The 21,695-nt window shown below is 38.6% G+C and overlaps 1 protein-coding gene across 2 annotated transcripts in view; it reads right to left on the minus strand.

The window, feature by feature from the left end:
• tcf25 (TCF25 ribosome quality control complex subunit) overlaps positions 1–21,695 on the minus strand; it is a 229,658-nt gene that overhangs the window by 39,579 nt on the left and 168,384 nt on the right. For both annotated transcript variants that reach the window (XR_013817156.1, XM_079824907.1), the window contains exon 12: positions 9,745–9,904. Coding sequence is in view for 1 of the 2 variants with exons in the window: in XM_079824907.1 (XP_079681033.1) it covers positions 9,745–9,904 (160 nt within the window). In the remaining variant the exon portion in view is untranslated. The remainder of the gene's footprint in view (positions 1–9,744; positions 9,905–21,695) is intronic.

A 21,695-nucleotide genomic window follows, 5' to 3' on the forward strand; every position in this document is an offset into this window, starting at 1 on the left:
TCAAAGAAAGCTTGCAAGTCAGGATAAACGTTATCAGGCTGACTAGCTTCATTCACATCAGTTTTCTCTGCAGCTTTGTTGCGGTTCAATTTCTTAGTCAAAGATGCTACTCTAGCACAGAGTTCTTTGTTCTGTTTCTCTAGCTCTGAGATGTTCTGAGACTGTTGTCTAGCTAGCGCTAAACTAAATTCTCTGTGACAACAAATAATGCCTTTCACATTGTTCTTGCGAATACATGCTCCTAAAACTTTTTTACATTCATCAATCGACCAAGTCTTGTCTGGATGGATCTCATATTTCTGCGTTAGTTCTTGCCTAACTTTCTCTGTGACAATTAAATCCATCTGCACTCCTAACTGTGATTTGAAATCACTTTCTGACCACAGAGGAGTAGCAATTCCACCTCTTTCAGTTGTGGGGATTAGTCTAGCACTTTTCCTAAACATTTTTTGAATTTCTTTGTTACCATACACAAACACTGATTTCTCTGATCAACAAACTTGTTAACACAGCTCAACTATTGTTAACTTTCCTTTGCAAAAACAGAGGACAACACAAATATTAACTAAATGCTAATCTTCCCAGCCTAAAACAGAGGCAAAACAATTATTAGCACATTATGCTAACCTTCTCTATGAAGAGGCAAAACAATTATTAGCACGTTTATGCTAACCTTCTCTATGAAGAGGCAAACAACTTCTCTGCTTGAAAACAGGGTAACTCATTTCTAAAACAAACTTTTTAGAGGATAACTAAGTTAACCAAACCCTACAGCTGTCCGTTAACTCTTCCCTGGCAGCGCAGAGGAAAACAAATTTGTACTGGTCTAAGGTTCTTTTGGATAGAGCAGCACTCACCACAACCCTTGGTTGAGAGAAACATTCAGTCTGGAAATCTTTGTTCAGCTGGAAGTTTCGCTCTGGATTCCAGTCTGGAACGTAGGCAGATCTTTATCTTTGAGCTTGAAGTTTCAATCTGGATATCAGGCGAGGAAGCTGGAAACTCTATCCGGGTCACAGGGCACCAAAACTGTTGTGAATTTCCTTTTCCTCATTTGAAGAAGAGACCAGGAGACGTTGGGATATCTTTAAAGTAGACGTTACTCGTTTATTGGGAATCATGCTGTTCTTCGGCTGAGGTTCCAAGTCTAACTAAAGGAGTTATACATTGTAATTTATCTATATTTCAGGGGGAGGGATTATACAGCAGGGGAGGAGACACTCTGAACAATACAATGCAAATGTTGTATAGGTAAAAGGACACCCTACTATGAAAGCCCTACCAGTCCCATTGAATCAGCATAACTATTCGCATGCTGATACTGGCCAGGAACTCCAATTCCAAGAGCCATCCCAGAGCCATTAAAGACAAAAGGTGCAACGTCTGGGCTCCGAAAGGTGGAATCTCAGTGATCTGACTCATTTAAAACACAATAGAGAAAACAGGTCTGGCAGGAAAGGAGACTCTTGCTAGAGCCTCTGAAATCAGTAAAACAGGTCTGGAAGATTTGCATAGCAGACTAATTCATCTGATATCATAATTTTTACCTTAAATGCTAAATGCAATGTACTTTCTTAAATTTGTAATCCCACACTAGTAATACAGGAACGTGCGACAGCGTGCCTGAAATTATTAAATATCTGCCATTTTCGTCAGAAAGCAATTTAGAAGTAGAAAATTGAACCGATTTACCAATTAAAATAGCAACTCCTCTGGCTTTAGAGTTAAAGTTGGAGTGAAACATCTCAGAGACCCACTGGCATTTTAGCCTGACCTGGTCTGTGGTGCGCATGTGAGTTTCTTGTAGAAACACTGTCTGCATTAAGCCTTTTCAAGTGAGTAAATACCCTAGATCTTTTAATGGGGCTTCCCAAACCCTTGATGTTCCAACTCACAAACCTAACGTTTGAACCTCTAATAGCGGGTCCTGAATTACCAGTGTTGGTAGTCATTTATGGATTATTAACTAAGAGCTGTATATGAATGTAGAACACCACCCCGGGAGAAAAAATAAACAAAAAAAAATAAACAAAACAAAAAAATAAAAGGGATAACGATAGACACAAGCACACACACACACATACACTGGGTGGCCAAACAGGCCGAAACTTAGCCACACCCCTCCCACCCTCTCCAAAGCACTTACAACGACCCCATCCCCAAATGATGGAGAACCCAGTGCTAACTCCAAAAGGAGTAAATTCCCTAAGGACGAGGCTACCGGCTTTTGCCTAATGGAAACAGTTAAGCTTAAAACAGGCTCCTGCAATTTACAACAATAAAGAACAAGGCACCCATGGACATATCAGCTGTAACAGATAACTTAGCGCGTTAAGTAAATAGATCGTAATTGTCCGTAACACTTCCACAGTGGTAAAACTGCCTGAAAAGATACCAGATCTCTTACTTGGATAATGTCTTAATGTATGTTCTGGCGTCCTCCGGTGATTCAAACTCTCTCTCGGTACCGTCATATACCGGTACTCGCCCACGGAGGCGAGCCGGGAACAGAAGGCCGTACCGTAACCCAGGCAACGCTATCTCACGGAGCTGGCGGCGGATGTCATTGAAGGCGGCGCGGCGCAGTCTTCGCGGTATGGTCAGGGAAGATATGTATAGCCATATCGCCGATCTTTATTCTTTGTTGGGCTCTAGCTCGCCGCAGAATGTCCACACAATCTGTATGATAGTGCAGTCAGGCGATTATGGGGCGTGGGCATTCCCCAGGTTTGGGCTTGGCCTGCAGGGTGCGGTGAGCGCGGTCCAAAATGGGCTCTTTATCCAGCTGAAAGGCCTCTTTGAGCAGAGTGGAGACAGCCGAGATCATGGAAGTGCTGGTTGAGTGTTCAGGTACCCCCTATGATCCTTATATTATTGCGACGCGATCTGGCCTCGAGATCCTCACATTTATTGTCCACTCTTAGCAGTCCGGCAGACAGATGTTCCACTTTAGACTGTAGCGAAGCAATGTCATCACTGCAGGTGGAGAGTGAAGTTTCCATTTCAACTACAGTGCTCTCCAGGGCACTCACTTTAGCTTGGATGTTTGTGATAGAACCAGTCAATTCGGATTTAACTGCCTGTAACTCCGTCTTGATAGAGATAAAATGTTTGCTTAGGGCAGCCTGGAGCTCGGTTTTGAAAAGAGCCGCCATCTTTTTACGAAGAGATGAGAGCAGCTCCTCCTTGAAATCGGGTGGGACAGTGGGCATTACAGCACCGTCGCAAGGGGAGGAGGAATCACTACCAGGCGAGGATGAAACGTGCGCAGCAGGCCGCTGAAGCGCGGTGGAAGGAGCACTGCCAGATTTGGGTTTAGCAGGCATTTTACTCAGCAATAGTCGAAGAAGACGTGTTAGATAGATCACACACCAAGAAAAATAACGCGAGAAAGTGCCAATGAGCTTAATTTAAAGCTAACTGCAGGAGCTCCGAAAGTTGCGTCCTACTCCATAGATCGTTAAACCGGAAGTCCAAATAAAGATTTTCAAATTGAACATTTCATTCATTGAGATCCGATGGGTGATTTAAGTTTCCCCTCAATTTACAGTATGATGGAATATATTTATCTACACTCACCTAAAGGATTATTAGGAACACCATACTAATACTGTGTTTGCCCCCCTTTCGCCTTCAGAACTGCCTTAATTCTACGTGGCATTAATTCAACAAGGTGCTGAAAGCATTCTTTAGAAATGTTGGCCCATATTGATAGGATAGCATCTTGCAGTTGATGGAGATTTGTGGGATGCACATCCAGGGCACGAAGCTCCCGTTCCACCACATCCCAAAAATGCTCTATTGGGTTGAGATCTGGTGACTGTGGGGGCCATTTTATTACAGTGAACTCATTGTCATGTTCAAGAAATCAATTTGAAATGATTCGAGCTTCGTGACATGGTGCATTATCCTGCTGGAAGTAGCCATCAGAGGATGGGTACATGGTGGTCATAAAGGGATGGACATGGTCAGAAACAATGCTCAGGTAGGCCGTGGCATTTAAACGATGCCCAATTGGCACTAAGGGGCCTAAAGTGTGCCAAGAAAACATCCCCCACACCATTACACCACCACCACCAGCCTGGACAGTGGTAACAAGGCATGATGGATCCATGTTCTCATTCTGTTTACGCCAAATTCTGACTCTACCATCTGAATGTCTCAACAGAAATCGAGACTCAACAGACCAGGCAACATTTTTCCAGTCTTCAACTGTCCAATTTTGGTGAGCTTGTGCAAATTGTAGCCTCTTTTTCCTATTTGTAGTGGAGATGAGTGGTACCCGGTGGGGTCTTCTGCTGTTGTAGCCCATCGGCCTCAAGGTTGTGCGTGTTGTGGCTTCAAAAATGTGTGTGTGTGTGTGTGTGTGTGTGTGTGTGTGTGTGTGTGTGTGTGTGTGTGTGTGTGTGTGTATGTATGTATGTATGTTTGTATATATATATATATATATATATATATATATATATATATATATATTTATATATTATATTATATTATATTATATTATATTATATTATATTATATATTATATTATATATTATATTATATATTATATTATATTATATTATATTATATTATATATTATATTATATTATATTATATTATATTATATATATATTATATATATATACACACACACACACACACACACACACACATATTAGGGATGCAACAATAAGGTTAGTCCACGGTTCAATACATACCTCGGTTTTTTAATCACGGATTTCAGGTTCGGTTCTGATGGCTTGTCACATCAGTTTTTTGCTATTCTATTCTTAGAGTGAGTGTTCAACACTAGAGTGAGTAAATAATGACATTTTTAGAGGTGACTGTCCCTTTAAGGACAAGCGGCAGCATGTTCACTAGGCTGCGCTGCTGTCAATTCAAGACCTGCACGCATCTAATATACAGACACACGCCGATTTTACTTTCACTTTAGACATAACTGACTGTGTTTATGACAGTATTAGCGCAGTAAGACTACTTAGTCCAGTAATCGCGTGTTTGACAGGCTTTTAGTGCGCACGCTCAGAAAAGCGCATGTTAAAACAGTGCATAAGCACGCCAATGAAATGTTTAACCGGCAAAGCTTTAAAATGCATGCAAATAATGAAATTTCGTGATTGTGAATAACTAGTGTTCCGTGAGTATAACTCTACAACTAACATGTGATGTGAATGTATATTGCGTTGTTCAGTATATTGGGATGGAGGCAAATGATAGAATGTGTACTGTAGCACTACGATATTTTTTTCAAAAGCAGATTTGGGTGACATTTCAATCGTCCACAATAAAAAAATCATGATATCGCATACCCCACCCACACCACAGATTTGAAAGATGATGGTGCGCACTGCAGCCTCATTTCAAAGTTAAAAGTGTGAAATCTGACCAGCATTGCAAGCATGGCTAAACACCCCCTAACTTTAGTGCATAGTGATTGGATATTTGCTCATATCAGCGCGTAGACTCACAGGCACTCAAACAGAGCCAATTCGGAGATAAATTAATTAATTAATTAATTAATTAAATGCAAAACCGAAAAGAAAAAATAACTATTCACAAGCGCTAGCCTACTGCTCAATAAGTGACAAAATAATGCCAACATTTTCCTATTTACATGTTGTGATGTGTATAGTTACATTGTCTACGAAGACCGACGAAAAATTAAAAGTTGTGATTTTCTACATCTAGACCGATATGACTAGGAACTATACTCTCATTCCTGCGTAATGATCAAGGAATTTTACTGCCGTACCATGGGTGCAGCGGCGCAATGATATTACGCAGCACCTGAAAATAGGCTAACTTCCGTCAACATAACCAACGTGTAACAGACTTCATTGTGATTTATCTTATAATTTGTTTTTGTATACATTTTTGACATTTCTGTGCGTTTAAATACGGTCCGCTACACAACGTGACAATCTGCTTGCACAGAGAGCGTGCTGGGGACTATTTTCAGGCGCTGTGTAATATCATTGCGCTGCTGCACTCATGGTACGGCTCAAAGTTCCTTGACCATTACACAGGAATGAGAGAATAGTTCCTAGCCATATCGGTCTAGAAAATCGCAACTTTTCATTTTCCGTCGGTCTTAGTACACAATGTAACTATACACATCACAACATGTAAATAGGAAAATGTTGGCGTTATTTTGTCACTTATTGAGCAGTAGGCTAGCTGGAGCCATTTACCTCCAGTCTTTGTGCCAAGCTAGGCTAGCGGTGGGTGTGTCAGAAAGAGTTATGGCACGCACGGAGATGAGAATGGTATGTATGGACTTATCTAACTCAGGGGGATACAGTGAATAAGCTAAAGTCCCAAAAAGCGGGCGTGTTCCTTTAAAAGCAGAGGGTCCGCTCTTTCTTTTGATATATTGCATGCTCAGATATTCATATAACAAAATATTCGATGGGCCATTACATTTTTGTGAAAATTATCAAAAAACCTGGGCGTTGGCTGGCAACTATTTTTTTTTTTTAAACGCTGGCGGGGAAAGAGTTAAATGTATAATTACAGTGTAACAAATACCCCTTTTCCACCAAAGCAGAGCCAGAGCTAGATCGGAGCCAGAGCCTAGTTTCAAATCGGTTCTTTGTGTTTCCACACACAAAGCCCTAGCTCCGAGCCAGGAAAAGTGGTTCTTAAGTAGCACCAAAACATTGCTGGGCTAGAACAGGGCTAGAAGTAAGAACCAATTACGTCAGGCGCTGGGGGCGGGGTCAACAAGACGAACACAAACTTGAGATCCGCCATGTTTGAAATAGCAGCTAATGGAGCTAACAGCTGCTGTTCGTTTGTAATCTCCGTCTATACAAATTACGGCGAACTACATGAATGCGTTGGATTCGCTGTGTTTGCGTTGTGTTTTGATGCCGATGTAGGATCGTAAAGCCATGTGAATGAATAGTAACGCAACGTTTGCATTGTTGATGGAAGGCTTGTTCGCAGCGGTGCTGTGCAGAGACCGATCGCCGTATGATAACGAGTCCAGCGAGAGCATATGACTCCTTATGCTTTTGATTCACTCATGCGGTTTTTTTAATATCATACGTGGATCGGTCTGCGCAGTGACGATGCATCTCGAACAAGCCTGGTGTGTGTGTGTGTGTTTCCCGCTGCCCAGGGTTGCCAGGTTTTCACAACAAACCCCCCCAATTGCTACTCAAAACAAGCCCAATCGCGTTCCAGAGGGGGATTCCCCAGTAAAAATCACATTTGGGGGTAAAATATGTGTTTTTTTTTGGCATGGTTGCCTACTAAAATTCGCAATATGGGGCTAAATATCACATAATTGGGGTCGCTTCATCCCGCGGACATGAAAAAACAGCCGCGGCAAAACCACATACTTGGCAACATTGCCGCTGCCTCGCTAGCGTTGCTGAGAGAGATGAGACGTATACAGTGACGTAAGACCTGGCTCTGTTGTGGCTCTCAGCCCGTGGACAAGCAAACGGTTCTTAGAAGGCTCCTCAGTCGAACCAACTATGAACTGGGTCTAGCTCTGGCTCTGAATTAGCTCTAGCACTGCCTTGGTGGAAAAGGGGTAAAAGACACCTTAAAATAAAGTGTAACCCTCTTTTATGCTCCACTTCATTTGCCAGTAAATGCCTCACAATGCCTACTTATTTTACATTTTAATAATATTTCACAATATTACAGTTTTTTTTGTATTTATAAATGCAGTCTTGGTGAGCAGAAAAGACTTCTTAATGATTCCAAACTTTTTGACTGGTAGTGTATATTAAATAATGTTCTGGCTCTTCCAAGCTTTATAATGGCAGTGAATAAAGGATGAAATTTTGAAGCCCAAAAAAGTGCATCCATCCATCACAAAAGATATCCACACGGCTCCAAGGGGTTAATAAAGGTCTTCTGGAGCGATGTGTTTGTGTAAGAATAATATAAATATTTAAAACTTTATTAACTAAAATAACTAGCTTCTGACACACGGCCGTACACATCGATTTACAACGAAAGAGTAACCCCTGACCTGACCCATGACACATTGACGAACGCGGAAGTACAGTGGGATGGAGCAAAACAAAACGACGGTCACGAATTAGACGTCAAAAAGCTTACGTCATCTCGTCAGGGGTTACTATTTTAGCGCCGACTTGCATAGACTGCCTGCCGGAAGACAGTTATTTTAGTTTTTGAAAGTTTTAAATATGGATATTTTTCTAACACAAACGCATTGCTTTCCTTCAGAAGGCCTTCAACTTTATTTATATAGCGCTTTTTACAATGCAGATTGTTTCAAAGCAGCTTTACAGTGTTAAACAGGAAAATAATGCAACAATTTTATTTAGCCGTATAGCCATTTCGGAGAAAACGGTGATGTCATCAGTTCATTTCAATTATCATACAGTGACAGTGTGGGCTTTAGATCAGTAATTTAGTTTATATGGTTAATTTAGTTTAACAATTAGATTTATTTGGATATTTAGTTGAAAATTTTAGGAAAATGTAGTGTCTTCAGAAGGAGCACATTGGATTTCTACTTTAGTTGTTGATTCTCCACAGGTGAAATGTCTTCCTGTTGGCTCAGGTGATAGTAGGAAAGAGCCACGGAAAGGGAAAAGTTAGGCAGCTGGGACAAATTTTGATGGACCTGAATCAGCAGAAGTTTAGAGAAAGTCAATGTGAAAAGTACCATATTGTGAGGAGTGTATTGTTTAGGCACTGAGGACAACTATTCACCAAAAAGGAATTTTTGTGGTGTGATAAAGATGTTGAGAAGGTATTTCAGTAACTGGTCAAGAGATTGCTCATAGATTGAAACCTACAATTAAGTACAGTGGATTTAAAGTCTACACACCCTTGTTAAAATGCAGCTTTTTGATATGTAAAAAAGAATCCAAGATAATTAATGTCAGATCTTTAAAAGGCTTAAAATAGCCTGGTTGCACAAAATTAACCCCCCGGTGCCATGTGGATATCTTTTATGGATGCACTTTTTTGGGCTTCAAAATATCATCCTCTATTCACTGCCATTATAAAGCTAGGAAGAGCCGGACATTATTCAATATATATATCTGATTGCATACGTATTGAATTTGAATTAGCATTTTTCTCCAAACGCATTTGCTATGGAAAAAATTAAATTAAAATACACAAAAACATTGCCATTTTACATATTGCATTGCCATTTCGCATATTACATTTCAAATTGAATATTGCTACCCATAAGCTTCCATATAAAATGGGGGTTTCATGACACTTTTAAACAATGTTCAAAGTAGCACACCTTTTGAATATATAAACAGGCATGTACATAGTAATGACACCAATTAAATTATTACAAATTAAAAAAAGAAAAGAAAACTGAAAAAGAAACCTTTCATGTTTTGGATTCAGTCAATAATTGATCCAGGCATTTTTTAATAATTCCTGTAATACCTAAACAATTTACTCCCACCACATCTAATGGTTTCCCCACCTTTTGTTGATAGCAAGACAACAGTAAAATTAGGAAAGCACAACAGCATAACACAATGTTGGCATACAAGCTCTTCCTCATTGTCTCTCTAAATGTAAATTGATTGAACAGCTATTCTAAAAAATATGGCAGCTTCTTCGACAACATCAACAGAAAAGATACTTTAAAATTAACTGATATTAGTTATGAGCTATAATCTTAATAAGGAACATATCAAAATAATACAAAAATCCATGTCATGACCCCCCATTAAGTTCAAATAATGTGGGAAATGTGTTATAAAGTGATTTGAAACTCACCACCAGGAAACATGATTAGAGCGTTTTGCAGGAGCACGTTGGATTTCTGCTTTAGTTGTTGATTCTCCACAGGTGAGATGTCTTCCTGTTGGCTCAGGTGATAGTAGGAAAGAGCCACGGAAAGGGAAAAGTTAGGCAGCTGGGATAGATTTCGATGAACCTGAATCAGCAGAAGTACAGAAAAAAAGTAAATGTGAAAAGTACCATTGTGTGAAGAGTGTATATTTAGATGCTGAGGAAAACTATTCACAAAAAAAATAATTTTTGTGGTGTGACAAAGATGTTGAGAAGATATTTCAATAACTGGTCAGACATTGCTCACCTACAAATAATTACAGTCGATTTAAAGTCTACACACCCTTGTTAAAATGCAGCTTTTTGAGATGTAAAAATGAATCCAAGATAATTAACGTCAGATATTTAAAATCCTTAAAATAACCTGGTTGCACAAGTGTTCACACCCCTTAACTAATACTTGGCAGTAGGGATGCCACAATTCTCAATATAATATTGAACCGTTCGGTACGGCATTCACGGTTCAATACGCGCTTGTGAATTGCGTTTTTTTCGGTTTCGCATTTAATTAATAATTTTTCTACAAATTCTATCATTTTTGCCTCCATCCCAATACTGAACAACGCGACATACACATACATTCACATCACACGTTAGTGGTAGAGTTATACTCACGGAACACGATAGCTATTCACAATCACGAAAGTTCATTATTTGCATGCGTTTTAAAGCCTTGCCGGTTTCATTCGCGTGGGCGGTTTTAACATGCGCTTCTCAGAGCGCGCGCACCAAAAGCCTGTCAAACACGTGAATACTGAACTAAGTAGTCGTCTTACTGCATTAATACTGTCAAATACACACAAGGTTAACATAAACACAGTCGGTTATGTCTAAAGTGAAAGTAAAATCGCAATCGTGTCTGTATATTAGATGTGTAGAGGTCTTAAACTGACAGCAACGCAGCCAGTGAACACGCGGTCCTTAAAGGGACAGTTCACCTATAAAATTATGTCATTATTTACTCACTCTAATATTGTTTCAAACCGGTTTTCATTTCTCGATGACAGAATTTTCAGTTTTGAGTGAAACATCCCTTTAATGTTAATACAACAACAAAAGACAGAGAAAATCACTCACTGCTCTTGCAAGCACTCACAAGTAACTCACAAGCAACTCACAAGCTCACCCATTATGTAGAATTACTAGGAAATTATATGATTTTACTGAGAAAACATTGACTAACGAGACACCGTTTTTATATCTGAAGTCACCCTGTACATTCTAACAACGTAAACGTCCTAAGCATGTAACACTGCATGAAAACACTGAAATCCGGCAATATCCGGGCATGGGATACTCCTGTGTAATTTGATGTTTACCGGATGTACAGTGGCATGAAAAAGTATGTGAACAGCTTGCAGAATCTGTGAAAATGGGAATAATTTTAACTAAATAAGAGGGATCATACAAAATGCATGTTATTTTTTATTTAGTACTGTCCTGAATAAGATATTTTACATACAATTTTTTTATATATAGTCCACAAGACAAAAAAATAGCTGAATTTATTAAAATAACCATGATAAAAAGTTTATGAACCATTGATTCTCAGTGCTGTGTCGTTCCCTGGATGATCCACGGCTGTTTTTGTGTTTTGTGATGGTTGTTCATGAGTCCCTTGTTTGTCCTGAGCAGTTAAACTGCCCAATGTTCTTCAGAAAAATCCCGGGGGGCTTTTGAACAGGATGATGTCCAAATTTTTCTTATTTTGTTTAAATATATATTTTTTTCATTTAGTACTGCCCTTCAGAAGCAACAGAAGATACTTGCATGTTTCCCGGAAGACAAATTAAGTACAATTTACCTAGATTTTCAAATTCAATAGGTTTTCACCCCCCGGCTTTTTATATCGCGGAATGTGAATATAGCGTATATAATGTAGCACTGACTGTACTAAAAGTTTTTGACATTTTGACAAAGAAACATGCATGAATGTAGAATAATGAGCGGAACATGCATGTGTTAAAATAAGCCTCTCTCAGCATCAAACTATATCCCAAAATCAACTATCTTTATGTAAAATGCACACAATTAACTCAAAATCCCTGTCATATGAGGTATTCACTTGATTTAAACAGTCAGTTATGTCTTAAGTAGAGTTAAAAAGTTCAAGTTAACGTGGCGAAACCCGGCTGCGTGTCATTCTGTGCATCCGTTCTTAAAGGGGCAGCAGCTTAATAAACTGCTGTCGGTCATAATTTTAATCAAACAACAAAAGACTAGAGAAGACCTTCTGCTTCTTTAAGAATCAAGTGATATTAATTCATAGAATATTGTAACAGTAATGATTCAATCAGTCGTCTGGCAGGAAGGCCAAAGTCTGAACACCTCACAGCCCTCATGACTTTTCTAATCAAATCATACTTAAACAAAGGGCCTGTGTGTTACGCTGATTAGATCCGAGGCGTCATCGTGTAGCCACAAGAGATTGAAACGTTGAACTCTTTGGGCGTCGGCCTTCCCCTCTATAAAAACTGGAACCGACCATCAACTCTTTGCATTTTCGCCACCACAAGGAACGGACCTCTTGGCATTTTGCCATGAAGGGGAAGACCAACCCTGGTCTTCCCAATCCTGAGAGAAGGCCTCCCCGCACGGAGAGAGGAACCGGCAGACTTCTGGAGCTACTTTCCTAAACTTCAAAGAAATTCTCCTGGACCCGCTAATTTTTCCACTGTGTATGGTCACAAAGCACTGAAAACACTGTGGTGAGAACGGGGTAGTGTTAGTCAGCCAGTTTTTTTAACTGGCTGCCATGCCCCCTTTTATTAGCGATGACGCGCTGAAACAGGAATTGTCTCGCTATGGACAGTTGGTGTCGGCGATTAAGAAAATTCCTCTAGGCTGCAAATCCCCGTTGCTGAAACACGTCGTGTCTTTCCGTAGACAAGTGTATATGATTTTGAGGAGTGATTTTGATGAGTTGAATGTTGCTTTTAAATTTAAAATTGACAGTTTTGATTATGTAATTTTCGCAACAACTGAGAGCATGAAATGCTTTGGATGCGGGAAAGTCGAGCACTTGGTACGTGCTTGTCCAGAAAATAATGCATCAAATAGTACAGAAGATGAAGGTGGTTCTCAAGGGCAGAGTGTGGAAAAAGAAAGTGAAGTTGGGAAGGTTTCGGATTTGAGTGTGGACAAAGAAGAAACAGAAAGTAGTAAGGGAAGTGAGAAAAGAGTTCCAAATGATGAGACGTTGGATATTGAGTTTGATGAGATGGAGGGTGAAATACTCAAGGAGGATGAAGCAGTATTTAAAGTGCCATCAGTGAAAAGGAAGTCGAATACTTGTGAGACAGCAACTACATCAAAGAAAAAGGCTCAAGATGAGACTGTTATTAAAAGTTCTTAGGAGGTGTTGAACGCAAGTGATTTGTCGGGCTCAGAAAGTGAGCGAGAATTTTCTGAATTTCAAGCTGAAGAAGATGTAGAACAAGAATATAGTGGTTACAGTTTGGAAAAAATGAAAAAGGAATGAGGAATGTTGAAGTTACAGACTATTTTCATGATCTTTCCTTATTCATTAATTCAGCAAAAAGTGTAATGAAACAGAAAGGTGAAGGATGTCTGGCAAATCCAGAGGTGTATCGTTTAAAAAAGATTGTGCAAAAAGTGCGTCCCCAAACAATGCATAATGATATATCACAAGAATAACGGTGTTAAATTGACCTGTTTTTTTGTGGTGCTTTCATCCCTCATAATGAGTCATTTTAAAATATCTTCCCTGAATGTAAATGGGGCGAGGGATGTAAGCAAAAGAGCGCAGGTTTATGAGTTAATGAAAGTAAAAAAAAATAGATGTCATGTTTTTGCAAGAAACTCATAGCACAAAGGAAAATGAAGTTGAGTGGATGAAGGAGTGGGAAGGAAAGATTGTGCTGAGTCATAAGACTGCTCTTAGTGCTGGGGTGGCTGTTCTTTTTTCAAAGACTTGTCTACCAATATCTTATGATGTAGTAGAAATAATTCAAGGTAGATTAATTAAGGTAATAGCAAAGTATGAAACTGTTACGATGGAATTAATAAATGTTTATGCTCCTGTAAAATCAATGGAAAGAATGTTGTTTCTTGAAATGCTATGTGATACTCTAAAACAATGTAATATGGAAAGTTTTTTAGTACTGGGTGGTGATTTTAACTGTACAAGTAATGATTTAGATAGAAATCATATTGAGCCTCATATGGCTTCAAGAAGTAAATTATTAAATATGATTAAAACCTATCAGCTTTGTGATGTGTGGAGGAATTTTCATTGTAATGAAAGGCAGTATACATGGGCGCATGTAAAAGAAAAGTGCATTTCATTAGCAAGATTAGATCGTTTTTATTGTTTTAAATATCAGAAACAATGTTTTAAATCCGGTGCAATTTGTCCTGTTGGTTTCTCTGACCATTCAATGGTAGTAGCATCTGTTTTTATTCAATCTGTTAAAAATAAGAGTGTATACTGGCATTTTAATGGCGCTTTACTTGAAGATGCTAATTTTTGTAAATGTTTTTCTTTTTTTTGGTTGGGATGGAAATCTAAAAAGTCCTCTTTTACATCAGTACAACAATGGTGGGATATTGGGAAGGTGCAGATACAAAACCTTTGTAATCGGTACACTTTTAATGTAACTAGAGATATTGTTAAATCCATAAGAAGTCTAGAGATGGATATCATAGAACCTCAGGCTTTAAATGAAGCCACTGCAAATCAAAACCAATTGCAGGCTCTTAAAGGAAAAAAAGGAGCATTAGCAGATCTATTAGGTACAAGGTCCCAGGGGGCGTTGGTTAGATCCAGATTTCAGAATCTTTCTGACATGGATGCCCCGTCCAAGTTCTTCTTCAGTTTGGAAAGGAAAAATGGCCAAAGTAAAAGTATTCAGTGTTTACAGTCAGAAGATGGAAAAGTTCTAACTGAGGTTTCTGACACAGTTCTGTGGATGGCGAGTTAATGTCTGAATTTGTGTCAGATCTTCCAAAAGTGAGTGAAGATTCATATGCAGATCTCGAAGGTCCTTTAACAATAGACGAACTTTACAATGCTTTGCTGAGTATGAAGAATGGCAAAGCACCAGGATTAGATGGGTTCCCTGTCGAATTTTATAAGGCATTTTTTACTGGCATTTGTTGGGAGAAGATCTACTTGCAGTTTTAAGTGATAGTTTGGATAAAGGAAAACTGCCACTGAGCTGCAGAAGAGCCGTTTTAACTTTGCTCCCCAAGAAAGGGGATCTCAAGGAGATAAAAAACTGGAGGCCAGTTTCTTTACTATGCACTGATTATAAGATTTTATCAAAAGCGTTGGCAAACAGACTGAAGAAAGTAATTGGACAGATTATACATATAGATCAATCATATTGTGTGCCTAATAGATCAATAGTTGATAATATATCCTTGATTCGAGATGTTTTAGAAGTCTCTAGACTGTTTGGGAAAAAATGTGGCCTAATTTCCCTAGATCAAGAGAAGGCGTTTGACCGGGTGGATCATAATTTTTTATGGTATACGTTTGAAATTTTTGGTTTTCCACCTGTGTTCACTGCCTTGATTAAAGTGCTCTATGAAGATATTGAAAGTGTACTGAAGGTTAATGGTGGTTTGAGTAGCCGTTATTTTGTATTTAAAATACAAAGGGGGATTAGACAAGAATGTGCCTTGTCGGGTATGCTTTACTCAATAGCAATAGAACCCATGCTTAATAAAATTAGGACTATTTTAGATGGTTTTACATATGGGAGTTCTTTTCCACCTATAAAACTATCAGCATATGCAGATGATGTTTTAGTTTTAACAAGTGGACAGGATGATATTGACAAACTGGTTGATATTGTGAATATTTATGCAAAAATCTCATCTGCAAAAGTAAACTGGGCTAAAAGTTCAGCATATAGTGTTGGAAAATGGAATGAAGGAGAACTGGTTTTACCAGGTGAAATGGTGTGGTCACAAAGAGGTCTTAAATATCTTGGAGTTTTTTTGGGTGATGAAATAATGATGCAAAGGAACTGGGAAAATATTCTTGAAAATGTAGAAGGAAGATTAGGAAGGTGAAAATGGCTTTTACCCAAAATGTCATTTAGAGGAAGAGCATTGATTGTTAATAATATAGTAGCCTCCTCATTATGGCATAAGCCGCGTTTCCACCGCAAGAACTTTACCCCGGAACCAGGAACTTTGGGGGGGAACTCGGTGTGTTTCGACCGCAGGAACCAGGGTCTAAATGAAGTTCCGGGTAAATATTTCCCCCTCCAAACGGCCCTGCTTGCGAGGTGGGACTTTTCAAAAGTTCGCGAACTTTCGGGGGTGGGACTTGGGCGCTGAACATGCTGATTGGTTGAGCTCTCGCAGCTATTTTTTTTTCCACCGCCATATTTACAAGTCTTTTGCGAGGTGGGTTCCGTGGGTTTTGCGTTCAGTAAATATTTTTTTTGCAACAATGGAGTTCAACAAAAAATTCGACCGATGGACCGACGACGAGGTTCAGGCTTTATTGAGCATATATGCGGAGGAGGACATCCAGCGGGAACTGGAAACGGCGACCCGTAATGAAAAGGTATACCTGAAGATATCGACTCGGTTCCAGTCACACTGGAAAACAGTGCAGAGAGAAGTTGAAGAAATTAAGACAAGATTACAAGAAATTAAAGGATCATAACAACCGGAGCGGTTCCGACCGGCGTATCAACAAGTGGTATGACCGCCTGGACGCGTTGCTGGGACACAGACCGTCCTTTTCTAGGGCAGCGGTAACGAAAGACTCGGCTAGTGCGTTGTTGGAAACCATCCAGGAATCCGAGTGGGTTGAAGGTAAATATCTCATCTTGGTATCATCTATTAAACTCGTTGCAGTGTTTAAACACGTCGCAGTAACTTTTTTCAACGTGCTTTTCCAGACGTAACAAGTGGCCCTGATGAATCGCAGGCAACGGAGACCAGCGTGTTTTCCCCCGCGGTCACCAGTACGTTATAAAGCTGACAAAAATGTTTATATATTTAAAAACTTATGTGTAATCCTTAATGGTTTTGTTGTTTTTAATTGTAAACTAAAATTGCCCATGATAAAAATTGCACACTGGGCATTGTTCAAGCTGGGCAAACAATTGTTCATTATTTGTAGTGAAAACACTAAATAATTAATTGATGGTTTCTATTGTTTCATGGTTGCCTTGTGTATTAATTTCCATGTGTTTCTGTGCAATTTTTCTACTTGGAGAAAAGGAAAAGGGACTGTGACTTTTTTGATGCACTGAGGGACATGGAGGATGCTAACCGGGCCGTCCTGCAGCATGGACAACAACAGCCTGACCAATATATTCAGCTGTTACTGGAGAACCAGGCCGAGGAGAGATGAGGAGGCAAGAGCTGGCATTCCACCAGTCAGAAGCGGAAGAAAGCAGACGGCAGCAGAGGGACTTTCAGACCGGGTTTCTGTCTGTTCTTGGACAGTTTGTCCAGTCGTTCAAGAAGTAGCCACAATGACCAGCCGCTTGAATGAAGCATTTGCTCTACCACACTTGTACTTTATATATTGTACGTGTTGGCACAGCTCTTGGAAAGGTTACTGAAAAATACACTTTTTTTTATATTGTTGTTTTCACATTTTATATTTTCATTTTATTGTTCTAGTAATTTATTTGTCTTTGCACACTTTTATTTTAATTTTGTAAGAACTAATCGGTCTAAAAGTCAAATGTGTAAAATGTCACTGTGTCTTTAATTTCCACATTCTAACTATATAACCACATTCTAATTGTATTCATATAGTGTAGGAAGCAAATAAAAGGGCTGCTGCTCGCAAGTCTTTCTGAATATGCACATACATATCTAGAAAACCCAAATATTATATTTTTAAATGTATAACTGTGAATGTAGTATAATAACTTATAACCACAACTTAAGTGAAGCCATAAGTGTGGTCCTGCTTCATTTCAAATTTGAGGAAGAAGTCTCTAAAATTATGCATTTAATGAAGCATATTGTAATACTAGTCATGTGAATTTTTTTTGTTGTGAATGTTAAGAGATGTTATTGTGATAAAAAATAAAATACTTGCAGTCTAGTACCTAATCTTTCAACTGCTTAATTCAGTCTATTGTTTTCATTCAATTAACTTTTCACACATCTGTCATGACTGAAACCTCATTATCCTTTTATAGAAAATTTTTTGTTTTGGAATTGAGCTATTACAACATTCAGATCTTGATTGCCCATCATCCCATTTTGCATTAAAATGGTCAAACCAGGTGAAAGTGCACATTTAAATAAACAGTGTTGGTAATGTGTGTACATAATCAGCAAAAGCAGCGCTGCTTGTATCACCTACACTTGTTATTGTTGCAGACAGTATCGCGCAAAAGTGATTACTGTCTGTCGGTAACTGGGAGAAGCAGTCGCGCGCATTCCCACGTCACCGGACTAATTTGCCTAATCTCCCCGGTACTTTAGACCGCGGTGGAAACGCAGATTGTAGCAGGTCTGGGGGAGAAAAAGTTCCTGGGAAAAAAGTTCCTGGTACAAATAGTTCCGGGTAATTTCGGTGGAAACGCGGCTATAGATTAACAGTTTTAGAACCTCCTGAAGGGGTTTTGGGAAAAATACAGGTCAAGTTGACCAATTTCTTTTGGGATAGATTGCATTGGTTACCACGGAGTGTTCTTTATCTTCCAAAGGAAGGTGGTGGTCAAAGAGTTGTTGACCTCATAAGCAGGAAAGTAGCCTTCAGGCTCCAGTTTGTTCAAAAGTTTTTATATAGTCCAAGTATATCATGGTTTGGACCAGCCTGTTGCCTTTTAAGCAAGGTTGGAGGGTGGAATTTTAGAAGAAATCTTTTTTGGACAGATTGTCGGAGTTTTACAATGTTTCTCCCAAGGTTTATTTTTCTCCATTAGGTCACCTAATGGGGTTTTGGTTTCCTTGCCACTGTTGCCTCTGGCTTGGCGTGCTCAGTTGGGGACACTAAATTTTTCAACTAAACATCGAAATACATCTAAATAATAAACTAAATTAACCATTTAAACTAAATTACTGATCAAATTATTGATCTAAAGCCCACACTGTCACTGTATGATACTTGAAATTTTTCCAGAATGGCTATACAGCTGAATAAAATTATGCTGCATTATTTTCCTGTTTAACACTGTAAAGCTGCTTTGAAACAATCTACATTGTTAAAAGCGCTATATAAATAAAGTTGACTTGACTTTACTTTTATTTCTTCCTTTTATGAGAGTGTAAGAAAAGCATGGTGTATCATACAGGTTAAAAGATCATTGTTATACAAGTCACTGTATTGGTTTCTCGAAGAACCGTTGGTTAATGGTGCTCGAATGGATTTATGTGGCGATACAACTTTATGGTTGATGCAACTCTTAACAAAAGCCAAAGTTGTTAAATGAAAGACTTATTAGAAGTGGCTGGTATCGCGTTGGACAATGCTGATGCACTTGCACAGAGACTTGGAATAAAATCAACAAGGAAAGTCAATTTTTTATTTAAAAAACTGCAGAGAAAATTTGATTGAAGATGACTGGAATTTTTTGTCAAGTACGGCGCTTCCTGATAAAACTGATAATTTTCCTTGTATGGTGATCTCTAAAAGTGTAATAGAAAATGAAAATTCCTTAATGAACTCATGAGATCATGTTTGAAACAATAGGAGGAAAGAGTTTATATAAAGTTTGTGTCAAGGTGATAAATAAAGAGAAATTAAAACGTATGGATACACCATGGAGAAATCATTTAAGTGTTGATTTTGAAGTCAAACCTTTTTGGGGCTCGTGTTACAAACCACCATTGACTAAAAATGTGGGTGATCTTCAATGGCGCATTTTACATGGAATTGTTGCTATAAATGCTTTTATCTCAGTGTTGAGCCCAAATGTGCAAGATACATTTTGTGATGAAGAGAAACCATATTTCATTGTTTTATGCACTGTGAGAGACTAAGACCTTTGTTTGTTATATTGGAGTTTTTATTTGCTAATGTTTATGAAGTATTTACAATGATTGTGTTTATTTTCGGTTTTAAGTATTGTAAAGAAAAAAAGAAAGGACGGTTGTTAAATTTCATCTTAGGTCAAGCCAAAATGGCAGTTTATATTAGTAGGAAATATAAAATTGCTCATGGAAATAGTAAAAATGTTAACATGCTGTTTAAGGGGCTTATAAAAGCAAGGATAAAGCATGATTTTATTTTCTACTCTCATATGGAAAAATTGGAGAACTTTGAAGAGGTTTGGAGTGTAGAAAGAATGTTGTGTTGGATTGAAAATGATGCATTGCACTTGGTTGAAGAATTTGAGTAATTTGAAGAGGTTTTAATTGTATGTGTTTTTTTTATTTGATGTTTTTTTTATTGTTGTTATCTGATGTTGTTGTGTAGTAAATAAAACGGTTGTTAAAAATCAAAATCTCTCTCTCGTTAAGTTTCATGTTTCCTTGTTTGTACCATATTGTTTGTTTTCTCCTACATATAAATGCATATTTCCCCCCGTGTGAATCGTAGCTTTGTAAACTGTAGTTGTTTTATTAAAACCCAATGATTGCATTGAAGTGAATCCGTATTGTTTTGCTCACAAATATCGAAGTCAATAAGACGTAAGATTTTAGCTACCCATTTAAGCTTGATTTTCCTGTATTACTACTTCAGTAATACAAATTGTACAAACATAAGAAATATTATTTGTCCTGATCAAACAGATTTGTTTCTTAAGGTTTGTAAGATTGATAATTGATTTTTTGGGTATTAATATTATGCACGCGCGTTTTCGTTCGTTTGTTTGAACTGTGAGACAAATCGCACAAAGCGAACTCACTCACTGACAAGGCACAACGCCGAGCTCAGCTTAAGCATATTAACAGATGCTAATTTAGCAATATTAGATGTCCTGCAGAGATAAAGAAATCTCTGTACAGTCCGTACATGAGTAATATTGTTTTATACCGCTTGATTTGAACAAAGAAATCTTCTTTCAAGCGGAAGATTGAAATAGAGCGAGTTTCCTCCCTTCAATAATAGGCCTAATATAATATTAAATCGTTAAGATAAACGATAACTCCTGGTTGAACATTGGAGTAGCTACCCAAATCGGAGACCTAAAACATGACTCATAAATGCTGACTGACCGTCAGCCAGTTTGATAAATGTCTATTGGAGTTCTTTTAAATTTGACGTAAGCAGATGTTTATTCCTGTATCCACATTTTCTTGTGCAGCGAATGAATCCTGCCTATTTGTTTGTGCCAATATAGCACGAAAAGATCTGACGTGGTCTAAAAAAGTAATTGTGATTTGTGTTAATCCTGTGTGCGACCATCATTTGATTTTTGGTCTTCAGTCACACGAGCAGGTGCAACCCTGCGTGCTAGACACCAGAGGGCGCGAGCTCACAGCTCTCGAATTACACTTCACCAAAACTTTATCCCGAGCGGGTGCAACAGCACCATCTGGTGAGCGTTCCTCCTAACTAACTCTAGTCTGGGTGGACTTGACTGCGCCATCTCGTGGGCATTTTCGGATAGTTCTACTCTCCGCTATTATTTTTGTTTTAACAAACTTAATTTCCTTCCTAAGTAGAGCATGTGAATTGTTTATTGATTACTGTTAGAAACGTTTTCATTGATGCAATTTTACTAGCATTAGGCAGCAACCAGGTCTCCGTTCTCGCTGGTTAAACACGCTCTTATTTGAATTTTAGTTTGAAAGGAAAAATGAATTTCCTCTAACTTAAATTGAAATTAGGTTCTTAAAGTTACTGACAGTCCACTTGGAAGGAAGGACGCCACCGTGTGGCCGTACCCTGCTAAGTCAGCTTACAGCTCTCTCTCTCTTTTCCACTTCCTTTGCGCTACTGCAACCATAAATCACTCGATCCGGTAAACAATAGA

This window comes from Gobio gobio (genome assembly GCF_949357685.1).
Source record: "Gobio gobio genome assembly, chromosome: 9".
NCBI classification, from domain to species: Eukaryota; Metazoa; Chordata; class Actinopteri; order Cypriniformes; family Gobionidae; genus Gobio; species Gobio gobio.